At 40.8% G+C, this 16679-nt stretch overlaps 1 protein-coding gene across 25 annotated transcripts in view; it reads right to left on the bottom strand.

Moving 5' to 3' along the window:
• STRADA (STE20 related adaptor alpha) overlaps window positions 1–16171 on the bottom strand; it is a 28389-nt gene extending 12218 nt beyond the window's left edge. For 2 of the 25 annotated variants that reach the window (XM_070479514.1, XM_070479536.1), the window contains exons 1-5: window positions 15227–15796; window positions 12612–12753; window positions 7438–7517; window positions 5298–5355; window positions 2740–2768 (exon numbers count right to left, since the gene is read on the bottom strand). In XM_070479514.1, the coding sequence (XP_070335615.1) occupies window positions 2740–2768; window positions 5298–5355; window positions 7438–7473 (123 nt within the window). In that variant the 5' untranslated portion in view covers window positions 7474–7517; window positions 12612–12753; window positions 15227–15796. The other 23 variants (XM_070479516.1, XM_070479520.1, XM_070479524.1 and 20 more) reach the window with 23 other exon arrangements.
• Window positions 16172–16679: the final 508 nt, after the last annotated feature.

Raw genomic sequence — 16679 nt, 5'->3', positions numbered from 1 at the left:
TTCTCAAGTATCAGTCTACCCTCAGGAAAGGCAGCATCGCCAGTTAACAGAAAACCCAGGGGGTGCTTTCAGACACAGCCCCTACTCTGGCCTCCGAGGACCCACCTGACTCAGCCGCCGCCTACTTCCCTGACTTCGTCCCACACCTCACTGCCCGCGCTGCACCTGACCCCCGCGAGCAAGCGGTCGTGGCAAATGCACACCAGCTGGCCCTTTGTCTGGGTCACTCCTGACCTGCTCCTTCCCTGCCCTCACCATCTTCTCGCTGATGCTTCCTCCTTACCTCCGAGGCTGCAACTTAACGTTATCTATTCTAGTCAAAGGAAAGCAGGCACCCAGTCACTTTATCATTTCTCCCCTCTGGGATCACTGCGATTTTCTCTGTAGTGATCACCAGTTTATTTTGTCTACTGTCTTGTCTCCTCTGCTAGAATATAAGCTTTGTGGGGATAGGACCTGTCCCTTCACTCATGTATTCCCTGATGCATACAACCATGCTGGCATCTACTTAAAAAAGAATCATTTATGGGACTTCCCTGGTACGGTGTGGCCAAAAAAAGGAAAAAAAAAAAGAAAATTTAAGCCAGCATTTGAACTCAGGAGGTTTTTCTGCCCATGACCTTGTTATTCCCATGGGTTGAAGAGAAGAAGCAAACGTACCAGCCCATTCCATTGGAGACAGTTCAACATACAGACCTAGACCGCGAACGCTAGTCCTCCTACGACACACTCCCTAGCTCCTGTTACCGGGGGAACTTTACAGATCAGAATCTGACACCTGCATGAGAGAAAGTACTGTGTATTTTAGCAGCTGGCAATATGGCCCCGATGAGAACAAATCTAGAATGACTGTGTTTTAAGGTCTCTCCTCTGATCTCTATGCAAAATGCCTTATGCTTCTCTAATTTGAAAAAGAGGATTATGAAAGACAGTTGAGTCCTGAGATAAATTTTACACGCATTTTAAATAATTCCCTTTGGAAAAACTACAGATGGGATACTTTTTCTTAAAACTACCCATCTCCCCTTTTCTTGCCAAGAGTGCATGTAAGACATACTATCTGTGCACTAAAGTCACATTTCTGTTGAGCCTAGGTAAGGAATGATTCATTTAATTACAGATATAATTAGCTTGTAACTTGACAAATGCAGTATTTCAACTGTCTTTGTTGACTACAGAAAAGTACCTTAAAGTGTTTTAGAAAATGAAATTCTTTAGGTAACGGGGAATATGAATGAGTTCCCTGGGCAGTTTGGAGTTTTATGAAATGAACTAGTGCTGACTGCTGTGGCCCCTCTACCATTCTGTCCCCAGCTCCCTGGAAATGACCCTAACATGGAGGCTTTCTGCATTGTGCATGTTCTACGGTCTGAACTCAGAGAGAAACTGATCTTTATTTAGGAAAACAAACACAGGCAATAATATTTCAAAGGGAAGAGGTTTGGTCTGATTTTCCCACAAGAAAGGCAGGTTAGTCCATTACACTGTTTCAGATTTAGACAAGGTCAGAATTCAGATGAAAAGGATGAGATATGAAGTCCATTCTCTTTAAACATAGCATGCCATAGTTTTATTGGTGTAATGTGTAATCTCAAATTGCCTGGAGAAAGAACTAATTCTATCAAAGTCTTTTCTTAGTTTCCCCTACCGTGAAAAGTATTTTGTTCATTCTGAAGCATTTGAAAAATACACAAGCTACTGATATCGAGAAATGACCATTAAATAACTTTGTTTAAAGAATATAAAACAGAATGAAATAAAGCACACAAAGACTAGTTACCTATGAAATGCCCAACAAATAAGTACATCCAACCCCCCCGCCCCCCCAGGTTTCACACAGGATGACTTCTGGTATAAAATCAGCAGCTGGGGAAATATAAAAACTATATACACTGGCACTGTGCTCTGGAAAAACACCTAACTGCTCGTACAGGGCACGTTTTTGGTCTCCTGACTGGAAAATACTCGGATCTGATAGACAGGCATTGCCAAGCAAGCTTTACTCAAAGATAAACTCCTAAAAAAAATAAACTAGTCAGCAGCATTATCTTTCACCCACCTCGGAGCTGCTTGCAAAAGGCACAAAGGTTGTTATTGGAAAAGAGGAAGAGGTCTATGGAGAAAAGGGCTCTGATTCTCTCTGCATAAGACTCTGATTCACCATATTAGAAACAGCTTGGTTTGCTGCTGTTATTCCCATTGGTAAAATAAACTAGAAGAGTCAGAAGTGGGGCAGGATTCTTAAAACTTCTGCCAATAAAATAATACATTTTCTGTTTTCTACATTAAAATCTGGGGTTTTGTTTTTAAAGTAGATTTGGAAGTCCTGCCTTATAATCTAGACAGAGATCTATATACTCTCTGTGGACTGAAATCTATTATTAATTGACTAAGGACAGAAAATATAGTACCACTAGTTACTGCAAGATAACCACGTTAGATTGTTGAAACTTTCTCTCTCTCTTTTTTTTTTTTGGAGAGGGCGGCCAGGTGATTGGGAGGGCTAGGAGGGGGAAGAGAGAGAAAAAGTGCCTGAGATGTTTTTTCAGTTTTCAAAGTACACATCAGAATCTCTCCGGGGTGAAACCTGAGTCCCCACAAGAAGAATGATATTGCAAATAAAACTCAAGGGCAGATGAGCAGAAATGTAAAATGATAAGCCAACCAAAAAACCAAACGGAGCTCCACAAATCAACTCCATGCAACAGCCATGGTACAAGAGCCTAGGAAATCACTTACTTTTCTCCGAGTGTCACCCGGAGGCTGCTCTGGAGTAGAGAAATTGGTTGTTGGCATTTTGTGTTTTTGGCAGAAGACACACCCACATGCAGAACAGCCATTACTGCACTTAAGACTACATTTATTAATAGAAACCACTTAAGTCATTATAGCAAAAACCACCTGCAGTGCTCCATATAAACACACACACACACACACACACACACACACACACACAGGTTCAAAAGGGAGGGAGTCAATACACACACACACACACACACACACACACACAGATCCAGAGCAAAAATGCTGCAGATACATGGGCTTTTAAACATGAATCTATGGCTCTTCAAAACTTGGCGAGACTCTTATTCTACGGGTATTCTTTACTGATTATGACTCAACTGCTATAGTTTCAGTTATACAATTACTTTCCAACAGCATGCAACATTACTTTCAATAGGCTGGTTTCAGAGTCTTACACTTTTATAAAAACTCATTATAAAATTATAGACATTGTTGGTGATTTCCCAGGGAGTACAGGAAATAAAAAATAGATTTGCCCCAAAAAAAGAAGTTTTAATACAGCAACCTGTGTTTGTGGGACCATTACTGAATTTGATTCTTCAGTCAGATACATTCTGTTCTGAATGAAAATAAAGCAGGGGCTTTTGGGCCCTCTGCTACGCCTGGTGAACATAAATAAAGCAAATGACAGCTTAAATAACTTTCTGCTCCAAAAGACGACAACTTCTGTATCTATGCTTTTTATTTTCTCCATTCTGAAAAATATCGAAGTAAAGATTCTAACTGTAAAGGACTGGAATGATTACACATCCCCAAAATATCTGCAGAGTAAATTAGCCTCAATTTATCAAAATAAGATTTGTGTGTGTGTGCCATGGATCAGTTTCCTGGTATACAAATGGCAGGAGTGGTTGCTTAAGACAGGCTTGCTTAAGATCTCTTCTTACAGAGATAAGAAGCCAGGTGAACAGGTGAAAGGAAATGAAACCCCATCTTCATAGAGCAGAAGGCAAATCCCAAGCTGTATCAACCTGAATATACACTTCATTAAGCTGTAAACGATATACAGAACAATTTCTTCATCCTCCTCAGATCAGAGACTAGGCAATTATCAAAAGACACCCAGAAATCCTACACTCAAGACATCGAAATCAAAATCCATTCATCTAATTCACATAACCGGAATATTTTAAACTAATGTAAACTGGACTTTCAACTCAATTTTCATCAATGCCAGTGTTTACTTTAAAACTATCGTGTTACCATTAGTGATGGGAAGAAAATGAGAATGGGAGCATTTCTGTTCCATAAGCCTTGCCTTTATTGTGTAGATTATTTTTATTCTTTACAATCAAAACAAAAATAACTCATTTTTCTAAACTCTCATTTGTCTTTTATACAACCCTTCAACAAAATTCATGAATAATTCAACTCCAGAAATTTTCTGAGTGGCATTAGGGAAAATAAATTAATAGGTACCACCTGGTAACTAATGTGTTTTGAGTTTTCAATTACTCAAGCCTTTCAGGGTATTTTGGATCAGTTAACCAACATACAATCTGATAAGCCATTTCTTTAGCTGCTGCTGCTGCTGAGTTGCTTCAGTCGTGTCCAACTCTGCGTGACCCCATAGATGGCAGCCCACCAGGCTCCCCCGTCCCTGGGATTCTCCAGGCAAGAACACTGGAGTGGGTTGCCATTTCCTTCTCCAGTGCATGAAAGTGAAAAGTGAAAGTGAAGTTGCTTCAGGTCCGACTCAGCGACCCCAAGGACTGCAGCCTACCAGGCTCCTCCGTCCATGGGATTTTCCAGGCAAGAGTACTGGAGTGGGGTGCCATTGCCTTCTCCGTTTCTTTAGCTATAGGAGCTAAAGTGAGTATCTGTGGTGTTCAGACACAAAGAATGGGGCTTTATTACTATTATTTTTATAGAAAAGGAATTTTCCTTGCCTTCAATTAAGATCACAGTTTCCAAAAAACAGCTCAATTTGAAAATAGCCAAAGGGAAGGGGTTGGGTCTATTAAACCTCCAAATTGCAAATCTACTTTACTTTGAATCAACATTTAGAATTTACAATAGGAAGTTAGTGCCTTTGTCCTGACAGATTTTTTTCTTTAGTTTCTTTTTAAGTCTCATGAAAAGATGAGTCAACTAGATTCATCAGTAAAACCATAACTTTTATATCATTGCTACCTCTGTCCTGACCATAATTTTATTTTTTAAATCTTCAAGGCTAGAGGCTTTTAAACACCTACTTTTTTCCTTTTAAGTATTTCAACTCGACAAATACTTAGGAAGAAACACGTGTGCTTTTAAGTAAATACTGGCTTTTTAACAATCAAGACAGGCCAAGGACAACTAACTGCTAGATTAGTCCTCAGATTTGGGGGAAACCATGGATTCAAAGAAGAGCCAAATAAATATAAAAGCTGTGGCCAAATAAACATAACAACTTGCCCTTGGAATTACTAATGTCTATAAATTGATTTTAATCAAGAAATGGGTAGCGATATTTATCCTAAAGTGATGGCTAAAAGCCATACTGTACTTACCTCCAAATAGTTCCAAATCTCTTAAGCCCTCAACAATGAACTTTTCCGAGACCCACCGCTAAAGAGGAAAACCCCAGAGAGAATTAGTACTTCTTCCAAGCCACAAAAAATTAGCGATCAGCCATTAGAAAGACAAAAATACAACTATGAAAACTGAATCATGCAGTATATAGTTAGGCTATATTACTAAGGAAAAGTTTTTAAAAGAAACTGGGATTCAAATCGACTGAAAACAATAGATTAATTCCTTGCTCTATTCTTATCTAATCAGGTGAGCAATTCTTAAATCTGACAGATGACAAGTAGCACTGGCCTTAATAATGAGGAATGTTTTTGTCCTTCCTGTATATAAAACTGCCTTTGGGTCGCATCTTAGTCAGTCCACGGCTGTCTACTATAGATGCTTTGGGTCATTACTGCCAATTTGGAAAAAATATGATGAATTCACAGCACAGAAAACAGGGATGAAACAGGTTTTCACAAGCTCCTAGTAGTTTGTAAAAGGGATCAGCCAGCTACATATTCTTTCATCTGGTAGGAGTTCTAAAGACATCATCAACATTTAAATTTTCTACCAAGTTTATAAGGACTGAACTAGCATGACTGATCTATGGTTTACATAACTGGCCTATTTCAAACGAGTATGGGTTTCCATCATACCATAATCAGAGGTCTGGTTTCACCTGAATCAGGTTGAGAGAGAAAAGCAGCTCATACATAAAAGCAAAGGGAACAAGGCTGCATTTCACTTAAGGGCTGGTATTACTTTGAATCAACACCTAAGAGTTTACAATAGGAAGTTAGTGCCTCCCTGTGGGTGTGCTCAGTGTGTCTGGCTCTTTGCAACCCCATGGACTGCAGCGTAGTCCGGTAGGGTCCTCCCTCCATGGAGTTGTCCAGGCAAGAATACTGGAGTGGGTTGCCAGTTCCTTCTCCAGGGGATCTTCCCCACCCAGGAATCGAACCCACATCTCCTGCATTGGCAGGTGAAAATCTTTACCACTAGTGCCACCAGGAAGCCCATTGGCTTGAGGGTATTCTTTCCACTGGGTAGAGTTCAGGCCAAGGAGGGATTCTGTAATTTTTTACCCTCTTAATAGCAAAGTTTATTCTTTCCAATATAAATTCTTATCCACATAAACAGAAGAAAAAGGAAGGAACATTCAGAAATAAGTTGCAAAAAGAAAGTCACATAATATGGACTATGAATTGAAACTATACCATCATTCTCTATCCTTCTCTGTATCAATTTTTTCCAAGTAAAAAAGCAACACCCTAAATAAAAAACTTGATATAAAAAATTCATATGCACTGTACCACAAAATATAATTTACACCTTAATATTTAAAGAAAGTAGTATATTCAGGGAATTCCCTGGTGGCCTAATGGTTAGGATTCCAGGCTTTCACTGCTGTGGCTCAGGTGCAATCCCTGATCAAGGAGCTGAGATACCACAGGCCACAAAGGAGGGTGGTCCATTCACAACGTCTCATATTACACATACAGTGTTAAAGAATTTAAAATGATTGCTACCGCATTTAAATACTTGATAATAAATAAGACAGTCTTTTACGAAATCATGGACACTAAACCCAGTATTTATTCCTGAGGTCATTTTAGCTATCGAAGTTCTCAGGTGTAATAAAGTTTTTCAGAGTCTTCAGTTAAAACCTATGATGGCAGTTCCCTGGCAGTCCAGTGGTTAGGACTCCGTGCTTTTACTGCTGATGGCCTGGGCTCAAAAAAGTGTTCCAATGATTACAATTTGATGCTGATTTTTAAAACCCACAAACTCTCTGAAAATGCGCAGGAAACAGGCAGATCATTAGTGGGTGCATATCTACAATGAAAAAGGCCAGCAACTCATTTAATGTATGACTGATACTCAAAAAGGAAGCTACCTTGTTTCTTCTCTTTCAGACAAGCTGGTGGGCATATTATATTCTGTGTCTCTGGTCAGCCTGTGCCTGCAAGTTCTGTTCTTTGGAGTGGAGGCTGCAATACCTGCTTGACTTTCTCCATTTCTCACTTCTATATGATTCTGAGCATCACATTAAAAAAAAAAGTCTACAATATCTGCTAAAACACATTGCTTTTCAGAAAATAAAAATAGTAAAGGCAGAAGAAGAGAAACACTCACCCTAATTCGCTCTGGTTTACTTACAAGAAAAGACATGAGTTCCTAACGTGTAGACCTACTTCAATTTCAAAAATTTAAACCTAAAAGGAAAATAGACACAAGTTGTTAGTCAAGTCTGCTTTTGTAGAAATATTTGTTGATTAACAAAAACTGAGTCTACCATTCAAAGCACTGAACTAAACCTACAAATTGCTAGACTGTAAAGACATTTTAGAGAAACTTTCAGTGACAATAAACCTGGATGTACTATGGCCAAATACATTCCAAAATACTGCATCTCTGTAAGGAAAATGAAGTTTGTTATAGGTTTTTTTAAAAAAAATTTTAATTTCTCTTGACCCCTTTGCAGAAGCAATTACCTTTAATTCTTTTGGTTGTTTACCCTTCTTTTTAGTCATCATTTTTACATGTTGTTTACATGTGATGACATACCCATTTCAGACAATTATCTACTAACTTCCCACCATGGTAGGTGAAAACTAAGCTCTCCTAGATCACCTGCACCCAACTTTCCTGCCTTCATTCTCCCAACATAGTTCTGACATAATTTTTGGTTAAAACCATGGTCCAAATTTACATTACTATGACTACACTAACATAGTTCTTGCATGCTAAGTTGCTTCAGTCATGTCCGACTCTTTGTGACCCCACGGACTGTGGCTGGCCAGGCTCCTCTGTCCATGGGATTCTCCAGGCAAGTATATTGGAGTGGGTTACCACCTTCTCCTCCAGGGGATCTTCGTGACACAGGGATCGAACTCATAAGGAGTCTCTTATGTCTCCTGCGTTGGCAGGCAGGTTCTTTACCCCAGTGCCACCTGGCAAGCCCAAGGACTTGGTTCTTAGTAGAGGCAGTTAGAGATAACTATGTCTTTTGTCTTATACACTCATTCTCCCACACCACCCCCAGCAGTTTAATAATTGCCTCATTTTTTTCACTGCTTGTTTTTCCATGTAGTTACTAACTTTTTCAAAATACCTCAACATTTCTGCTATTAGTCTTATCAATGTATTTTTCCATACACTCAAACTCATTCATTGCAATTTTTCCCTAGAGACTGCCTTCCTGAGGCCCTCCATCCTCCGGCTGTAATCTAGACGAGGTGAAAAGTTGGTGGCATTCAGCCTTTTTAATGTGGAAATGTGGGTCTTCCAATTCTGGGGAATATTATTTTTGTGGCAAGAAACAGCAACAGAAGTTCTAATAGTTAAAGGTATATTTCTAGGATTATCCACTAAAGTTATATTTCACTCCTACTTTACAACTTTCTACTTTCCAGGAAACTTCTTCAAACTTTATTTTCCAACCTTTTTGCTAAGTTTTATATTTTTGTTACCCATTCCCAAGACCTTTTGCCACTTCTCAAAAGTATGTTTTTTCATGTCATCCTGATTTTATGTTTGCTATCTATAGTTAAGAATTTATATCTAGAATAGCTAAAAGCATAATACATCATGACCAAGGAGGGTTTACTGCAGGAATAAAAGATCAGTTTAACATTAAAAAACAAATCAACATACACAAAACAGTTTTTGAAGCTGCTTGCAAATAAAGAACCACCAATTTTAAGGCATTTGAAAAAAAATGATGTTATTTTATCTTACTGAGTAAACAAGTAAAAATACAATCATTTCAATCGATGGAGAAAAACCATCTAACAAAATTCAACACTAAGCCACAAGTTAAAAAAAAAAAAAAAAAACTCTTAGTCAACTAGGAATAGTTGAAAAGCAATAGGATAGAAATGGGATTTACCAAGTCAAATTGGTAAAAGGTACATATAAAAAATTTATAGCTAACATCTATTAATAGTAAGAAGAATGAACTAATTTCCTCTAAGGACAGAAATAAACAACAACGTTCTTATCACTTCTTTTCATCACTGTACTAGTGGTCTTGGCCAATGCAAAAAGGCAAGAAGAAATAAAAGGCATACAGATGGGAAAAAAGGATGTAAAATTCTTTATTCATAAATAACAAGACTGTATACATAGAAATCTAGTGGAAGTCGCTCAGTCGTGTCCAACTCTTTACGACCCCACCAACTGTACAGTTCATGGAATTCTCCAGGCCAGAATATTGGAGTGGGTAGCCTTTTCCTTCCCCAGGGGATCTTCCCAAGCCAGGTCTCCCGCATTGCAGGCGGATTCTTTACCAGCTGAGCCACAAGGGAAGCCCAAGAATACTGGGGTGGGTAGCCTATCTGTTTTCCAGATCTTCCTGACCCAGGAATTAAACTGGGGTCTCCTGAATTGCAGGTGGATTCTTTACTAACTCAGCTATCAGGGAAGTCCTACATAGAAACCTACGTATTCTACCAAAAAAAAAAAAAAAATCATTATCCTTAAGAAAGTTAATTTATAAAGATCAATTATAAAACCCAGTTGTATTTCTATATATAGCAACAACCAATCAGAAAATGAAATTTAAAAAATACCATCAATAAACCAATGAAAACATAAAATGATTAGGAATAATTATAATAAACTATGAGTAAGACCTGTATGTTTAAAATGATAAAACACTGCTGAGAGATCAAAGATGATCTAGATAAAAGATATACCATGTTCATAAATTGGAAGACTCAATATTATTAAGATGTCAATTCTCTCCAAATTGATCTACAGATTCAATGCAATGCTTATCAAAATCCCAGCAGACTTTCAAAAGAAATTGATAAGCTCAGGCTAAAACTTACATGGAAATATAAGGGACCTAAAAGAGCCAAAATAATTTTGAAAAAGAAAGTCAGAAGACTTTTATTACCTGAACTCTAGACTTACTTTATTGCTATAGTAATCAAGATGGCGTACTTTGGTCTAAGGATAGGTATATGGGTTAATGAAACAGAACAGAGAACCCAGAAACAGACCCATGCATATATGGTCAATTACTTTTCAAGAGAATGGCCAAAATAATTTTATGGGGAAAAATAGTCTGGATACAACTTGATATTTATTTAGAAAAAAATGAACCTCAATGCTGACTTTATATTGCACACAAAAATTAACTTGAAATGGATCACACAACTAAAGAAAAAGTTAGAACTACTAAAGAAAAGAGAGGAGAAAATCTCCATGATCTTGGGATAAGCAGAGATTCAAAAATAGACTGTCAAGAGCATGAAACATAAAAGAAAAATATGACAAATTAATCTTTATCAAAATTTAAAATGTCTGCCTTACAAAGACACCACCAAGAAACTGAAAAGATTGGGAGAAAACATATTTTGTGAGCATGTGTGTGTATCTACAAAGGACTTTATATACAGAATTTATAGAGAATTTCTATACTCAATAATAAGACAACCCAGTTTAAACAATGGCAACAGATCTGAAGAGAAGAAAAAGGAGTGGCCACTAAGCACATGAAATGATGTTCAACATTCCTTGTCATCAGAGAAATAAACATAAAGCCACAATGAGATACCATTAAACACCCACCAAAACGGCTAAACATAAAGACTGACAATACCAAGAGTTGACAAGGACATCAACCAGCTGGAACTCTCGTACATTGCTGGTGGGAATGTAAACAAGTACGGCCCCTCTGGAAAATAGTTTAATCGCTTCTTTCTCAATAATTCTGCTCTAGGTCATCTACTCAAGAGAAATGAAAACATATCTTCTCATTAACTTGTACATGAATGTTCATAAAAGCATTATTCACTATAGCCCCAAGTTGAAAATTCAAGCATCTACCAACTGGTAAATACATTTAAAAAATGTGGTACAGGTCAGGAAGCAACAGTAGAACTGGACATGAAACAACAGACTGTTTCCAGATAGGAAAAAGAGTATGTCAATGCTGTATACTGTCACCCTGCTTATTTAACTTATATGCAGAGTACAATCATGAGAAACGCTGGGCTGGATGAAGCACAAGCTGGAATCAAGATTGCTGGGAGAAATATCAATAACCTCAGATATGCAGATGACACCACCCTTATGGCAGAAAGGGAAGAAGAGCTGAAGAGCCTCTTGATGAAAGTGAAAGAGGAGAGTGAAAAAATTGGCTTAAAGCTCTACATTCAGAAAACTAAGATCATGGCATCAGTCCCATCACTTCATGGCAAATAGACGGGGAAACAGTGGCAGACTTTATTTTTCTGGGCTCCAAAATCAATGCAGCTGGTGATTGCAGCCATGAAATTAAAAGACGCTTACTCCTTGGAAGAAAAGCTATGACCAACCTAGACAGCATATTAAAAAGCAGAGACATTACTTTGCCAACAAAGGTCCGTCTAGTAGTCATGTATGGATGTGAGAGTTGGACTATAAGGAAAGCTGAGCACTGAAGAATTGATGCTTTTGAACTGTGGTGATGGAGAAGACTTGTCAGAGTCCTTTGGACTACAAGGAGATCCAACCAATCCATCCTAAAGGAGATCTGTCCTGAGTATGCATTGGAAGGACTGATGTTGAAGCTGACATTCCAATACTTTGGCTACTTGATGCGAAGAACTGACTCATTTGAAAAGACCCTGATGCTGGGAAAGACTGAAGGCAGGAGGAGAAGGGGATAACAGAGGATGAGATGGTTGGATGGCATCACTGACTCAATGGACATGAGTATGGGTAAACTCCGGGAGTTGGTGATGGACAGGGAGGCCTGGCATGCTGCAGTCCATGGGGTTGCAAAGAGTTGGACACGACTGAGCGACTGAACTGAACAGACACCAATGTAATACTACTCAGCAATAAAAAGGGACAAACTGCTGACATAGGCAACAATTTCAGGTTAAGGGAAAAAAGTCAGACACAAATCTACATACTGTTTCCATTCGCATAAAATTCTAGAAAAAGCAAAAATATGACAGAAAGCAGGTCTTAGTCGCCTGGACCCAACAGTGAGATGAGGGACCAACTTCAAAGAGAAACACAAGAACTTTTCAGGGTGATGGAAAAGTTCTGTATCTTTATTGCATGGTGGTTATGTAACTATACTTGTCAAAACTTAACAAACTGTACACTTGCTATAGGTGTATTTTGTTACAGGTATATTATATCTGAATAAAGCTGATTTTAAAACTAAAACACTAAAATAAATACTCAGATGTGCTTTTTAAGAATCTAGAAAAATATCTGCTACATTTCCATTCTTTTTTTCAGGTGGGCTAGGCTTGTGGAAAGAGAAGAGGATGACAGAGGACGAGATGGCTGGATGGCATTACCGACTCGATGGACATGAGTTTGAGCAAGCTTCAGGAGTTGGTGGTGATGGACAGGGAAGCCTGGCGTGGTGCAGTCCATGGGGTCACAAAGAGTCAGACATGACTGAGTGACTGAACTGAAGGTTGTGAGGGGTTGTGTAATCTGCAAAGAGATGTGAGAGGAGGGAGGTGAAAACAACCCAGAGAAAGGAATGTTAGTTGGAATCCAGTATAATGAAAAAAAGAAAAAGAGGGAATACAGTTATTCTGGGCCACATCTCTGGTGATAAGAACCTGTGGAAGACCGAATATTGAGAAATGGATGGGGATGGGTGGGAGGGAGGCTCTAGAGGGAGGGGATACATAAATATAGTTATGACTGATTCATGTTGTTGTAAGGCAAAAACCAACACAACACTGTAAAGCAATCATCCAATTAAAAAAAAACAGATGAATAAGGAGAAAGGAAAATAAGTAAGGACACCATAAGTCATTGAGTCTGTCCTCCACTCTTTGGAAGAACAGCTTTACAAACACCTGGATATAAGGTTATCAAGTCTCTGCTTGAAAACTTACTCCCTAATCAGGGAACCTGTTCTACCTGTGAACAACTCTGATGACTTTTTTATTTTTGGTGCCTGAGTAACTGTAAAGAGTAGTGTATCAAAGACAAAATAGAAAATGTCAGAGATGGAAGTTATTTTGGTTGGAAAGATGAGTTTGAGTTTTAATTAATTATGCTGCAATTAAGAAAACAGTTATATATCCCAAGTGGAAATAGCATTTAGTTAGAAAAGTAAGACTGATGCTTAAAAGAGGGGTTAGAGATGGCTATGTGGACTTGGGGGTCAGTAGCTAAGGCTGTACGAGTGACAGAAATTCATTTTAGAAGAAAATGCTGAGAGAAAAGCAGAAAGCTGGCAAGTAAGCCTCGCGATAAGTTCATATTTAGGACATGGAGCTTCTTATAGGACATGGAGCATCAAGGCAATGGACTTCCCAGGTGGCACAATAGTAAAGAATCCGCCTGCCAATGCAGGAGAGGAGAATTTGATTCCTGGATCGGGAAGATCGCCTGCGGCAGGAAACAGCAACCCGCTCCAGTATTCTTGCCTGGAAAATTCCACAGACAGAGGAGCCTGGCGGGCTGTACAGTCCATGGGAGTCACACAGAGTTGTGTATGACTAAGAACAACTTCAAAGGCAAGTAGGAAATGGAACCCAAAGGGAAAACTTTAAAGATCCTGCTTCCCCTTGTGGACCACTTACACTTTTCCAATCTATTCATCTTTTGCCTGTCCTTTTGCTACAGGAAGTCCTACCAGACTGCCCCACCCCACCTGGGCTAGATGCTTGGCCTCTGTACTCAATCCTTATATATACCACTCTCTCAACGGCCTCTTTATCATTTTCCGTCACTAGAGAGTCTGAGAAAGCAGGGAATGCATCTTGTTTACTGCTACATTCCCAGGGGCTACTGTGACCAACACTTAATATGGACACTCTTGTGTCTGTTAAATTAATAATAGTGAAAATAATCAAAGCAGCAGACACTTATGGTGAACTTAGCATGTGCCAGCATCTGTGCTAAATGCTTCATGGAGATCAGCTCACAATAAGTTATTATTGATCCTCGTTTTACGGATCAGGAAATTAGGACTAAGAGAGGTTAAATGCCCAAATTACACAGACATGGGACTTCCTTCGCGGTCCAGTTGTTAGGACTCCCTGCTTCCACTGCAGGAGGAGCAGGTTCAATTCCTGGTGGGGAACTAAGATCCCACATGCTGTGTGACATGGCCAAAAAATTAAAAGAAACACAAAACAAAAACGAATAACCGAAGTTACACAGGCAAGTAATAGAGGACTGATTAGGTCTATTCCAAAGCCTGTGCTCTAGAAGCTGTAAGTGATAACAGAGAAACTTAGGGAGAAGCCTCAAGACTGAGTGTAAAGATGTGATGACTGAAAAGGCATCATCTGATTTGACAACGCTGACTAGATGCTAAATGGTATAGAAAGGAAAATTTATTTACCTTATCAAATTTTCTTCTTCCCCTATTTTTGTCACTGGTTTTCTAAACTTCTTCCATGTCTGGGATTACAACTATAAACACTGCATTTGGGTCACAACACCTCTAAGAAATCTAGTTAAAGGGCAAACAGATTTAACCAGTTCAACACTTTATCTTATGGCTGAACAGGCTCCTGGCTTGAGGCAGATAATCAGAAAAGATTTGTTTTCTTCAACTTTCAGGGACAAGAAACAATGTTGGGGATCTCTAAAGAAAAGCATAGATCAGTCAATGAAAAAGTGTCTTAATGCCACAAAAACATACTGGAATTCGGTTCTACCCCAACAAATGTTACAATAAGAAAAGGATCAATTGGCACGTCTTTTCCTCTTTGGGAAGAAGTTAAGTTCGAAGATAGTAGGATACCTTAACAGAAGGCTGGGCGGAGAAGTTGGTTCCCCATTTCCTGAAAACTTGAACAATTTTATTTAACCACTCCCCTTCCCTCGCGCTCACTTCCCTACCCCCATCCCGCATCTCCACCCCAAGGTGCTGTGGGCACTTAAGCATTCTGGAAAACAAGACAATTAGAAGCTCTATTTAGGCTGATTCAGGGAATACCCGAGCTCCGTCCTTACGAGGGCTTGACCTACTGCTGCCTGTCGCGCCTGGGAAGAGGGGCGGATGCGGGGGGCGCAAATGGGGTATGGGGAGAGGATATGCCTCCTCTTCGTTATATCAGGACAAACTGTCACCTGGGCCCCAGGTTTCCCACCTGGAAATCGGGGGGAAGGGGAGAGGGAAAGCAGGCGCTCGCCTCTTCCGCCCGGCAACTCCGCTGCGGTGTCTCCGGGCCAGGCCCAAACCTATTCTCTTCTCGGGCTACAGCCCCTCATTGCGGGAATCGACAAGGATTCGGGTGCAAAGGGGGCCAGCGGAGGACGAGGGAGGCGAAAGGTGGCCGCTCTGATGAAGGCCCGCCCCTGAGGAGATGGAATCGGCGTCAAGGCGAGGAGGAACTGATCCCCGGAGCGCACCAGGCGGCCCCGCCAGCCCGGTACCTGGTCCTGGAGTTACCAAGCAGTCCCGGCCCAGTCTCAGCTCCGCCTCCTTGGTTTAGAGCCGCGCTGCCGCCAGGCCGGTTGCTGGGAGGGAGGTACGCAACGTGCCATGCGCAGTAGAAGGACGCGGGGAGGGCTGGTAGAAGACAGCTCCGCCCCGCCCCGCCCCGGCCGCCTCTGCCCGGGCGCGATAAGTGGGGAAGCCCCGCCCCGCCCCCGGCCACCGGGGCCCGGGCGCGGCCAGTGGGGAAGCCCCGCCCCGCCCTGCGCGGGAGAGGAAGCCCCGCCCCACCCGGCCCCCTCGACGAGGGAGAGGCTAGTGGAGAAGCAGCGTGGTTCCCGCAGCTCCTCGAGTGCAGTGGGGTTTCTTTTAGCAGCTACCTCGCACAGAGCGATTCTCCAGTTCTGAGTCACCTGATTACGCGCAGCGCAAACCTGAGGGCATTCGGTCTCCAACAGATGGGACCTGTGTCCCCGCGCGTGGAAGCCAGAGACCTAGCTTGTCCTTGATGTGTTCTTCGGGGTCTGAAAAGGGTTCTGTAAGCCTCGGTCCCGGAAGCAGGAAGGAAGTGGGGTGATTTCAATAATGAAGAGTCAAGGGGACTAGAGGAAGGCAAACCAACGCTGGCTACTGACTTGGCTACTTTTGGGGGGTTCTTTTTCCTTTCCTGTGGTAGGACTTTAGTTGAAAAATCAGTCTCGCACTTTCTTTGAAGATATCTTGAACGCCCCTCACTTTGGCCTCCCGGGCACCAGACTGACAAGCTACAAAGGGGAAACCCACCCTTTCTCTGTGCCGCCTTCTATAAAGGGAGGAAAACAGCTCAACTATCGTTTTTGTCCCTCTCATGATCTTTTGTCCTGAATCCTTCCGTACCCATGACTTTGAGACATGTACTGTTTGCAGAAACCTGTGAAGTTTGCCTTTCTGGGGAGGCTAGCCTCAGCCAAGGAATGCAGGGCTTGAGAAAGGATGAAGCAATGAATGATGGAGCAAGACTTCGTGAGCCTGC

This window comes from Odocoileus virginianus, chromosome 17, assembly GCF_023699985.2.
Source record: "Odocoileus virginianus isolate 20LAN1187 ecotype Illinois chromosome 17, Ovbor_1.2, whole genome shotgun sequence".
NCBI classification, from domain to species: domain Eukaryota; kingdom Metazoa; phylum Chordata; class Mammalia; order Artiodactyla; family Cervidae; genus Odocoileus; species Odocoileus virginianus.
This window is presented reverse-complemented; position numbering and strand designations above follow the sequence as displayed.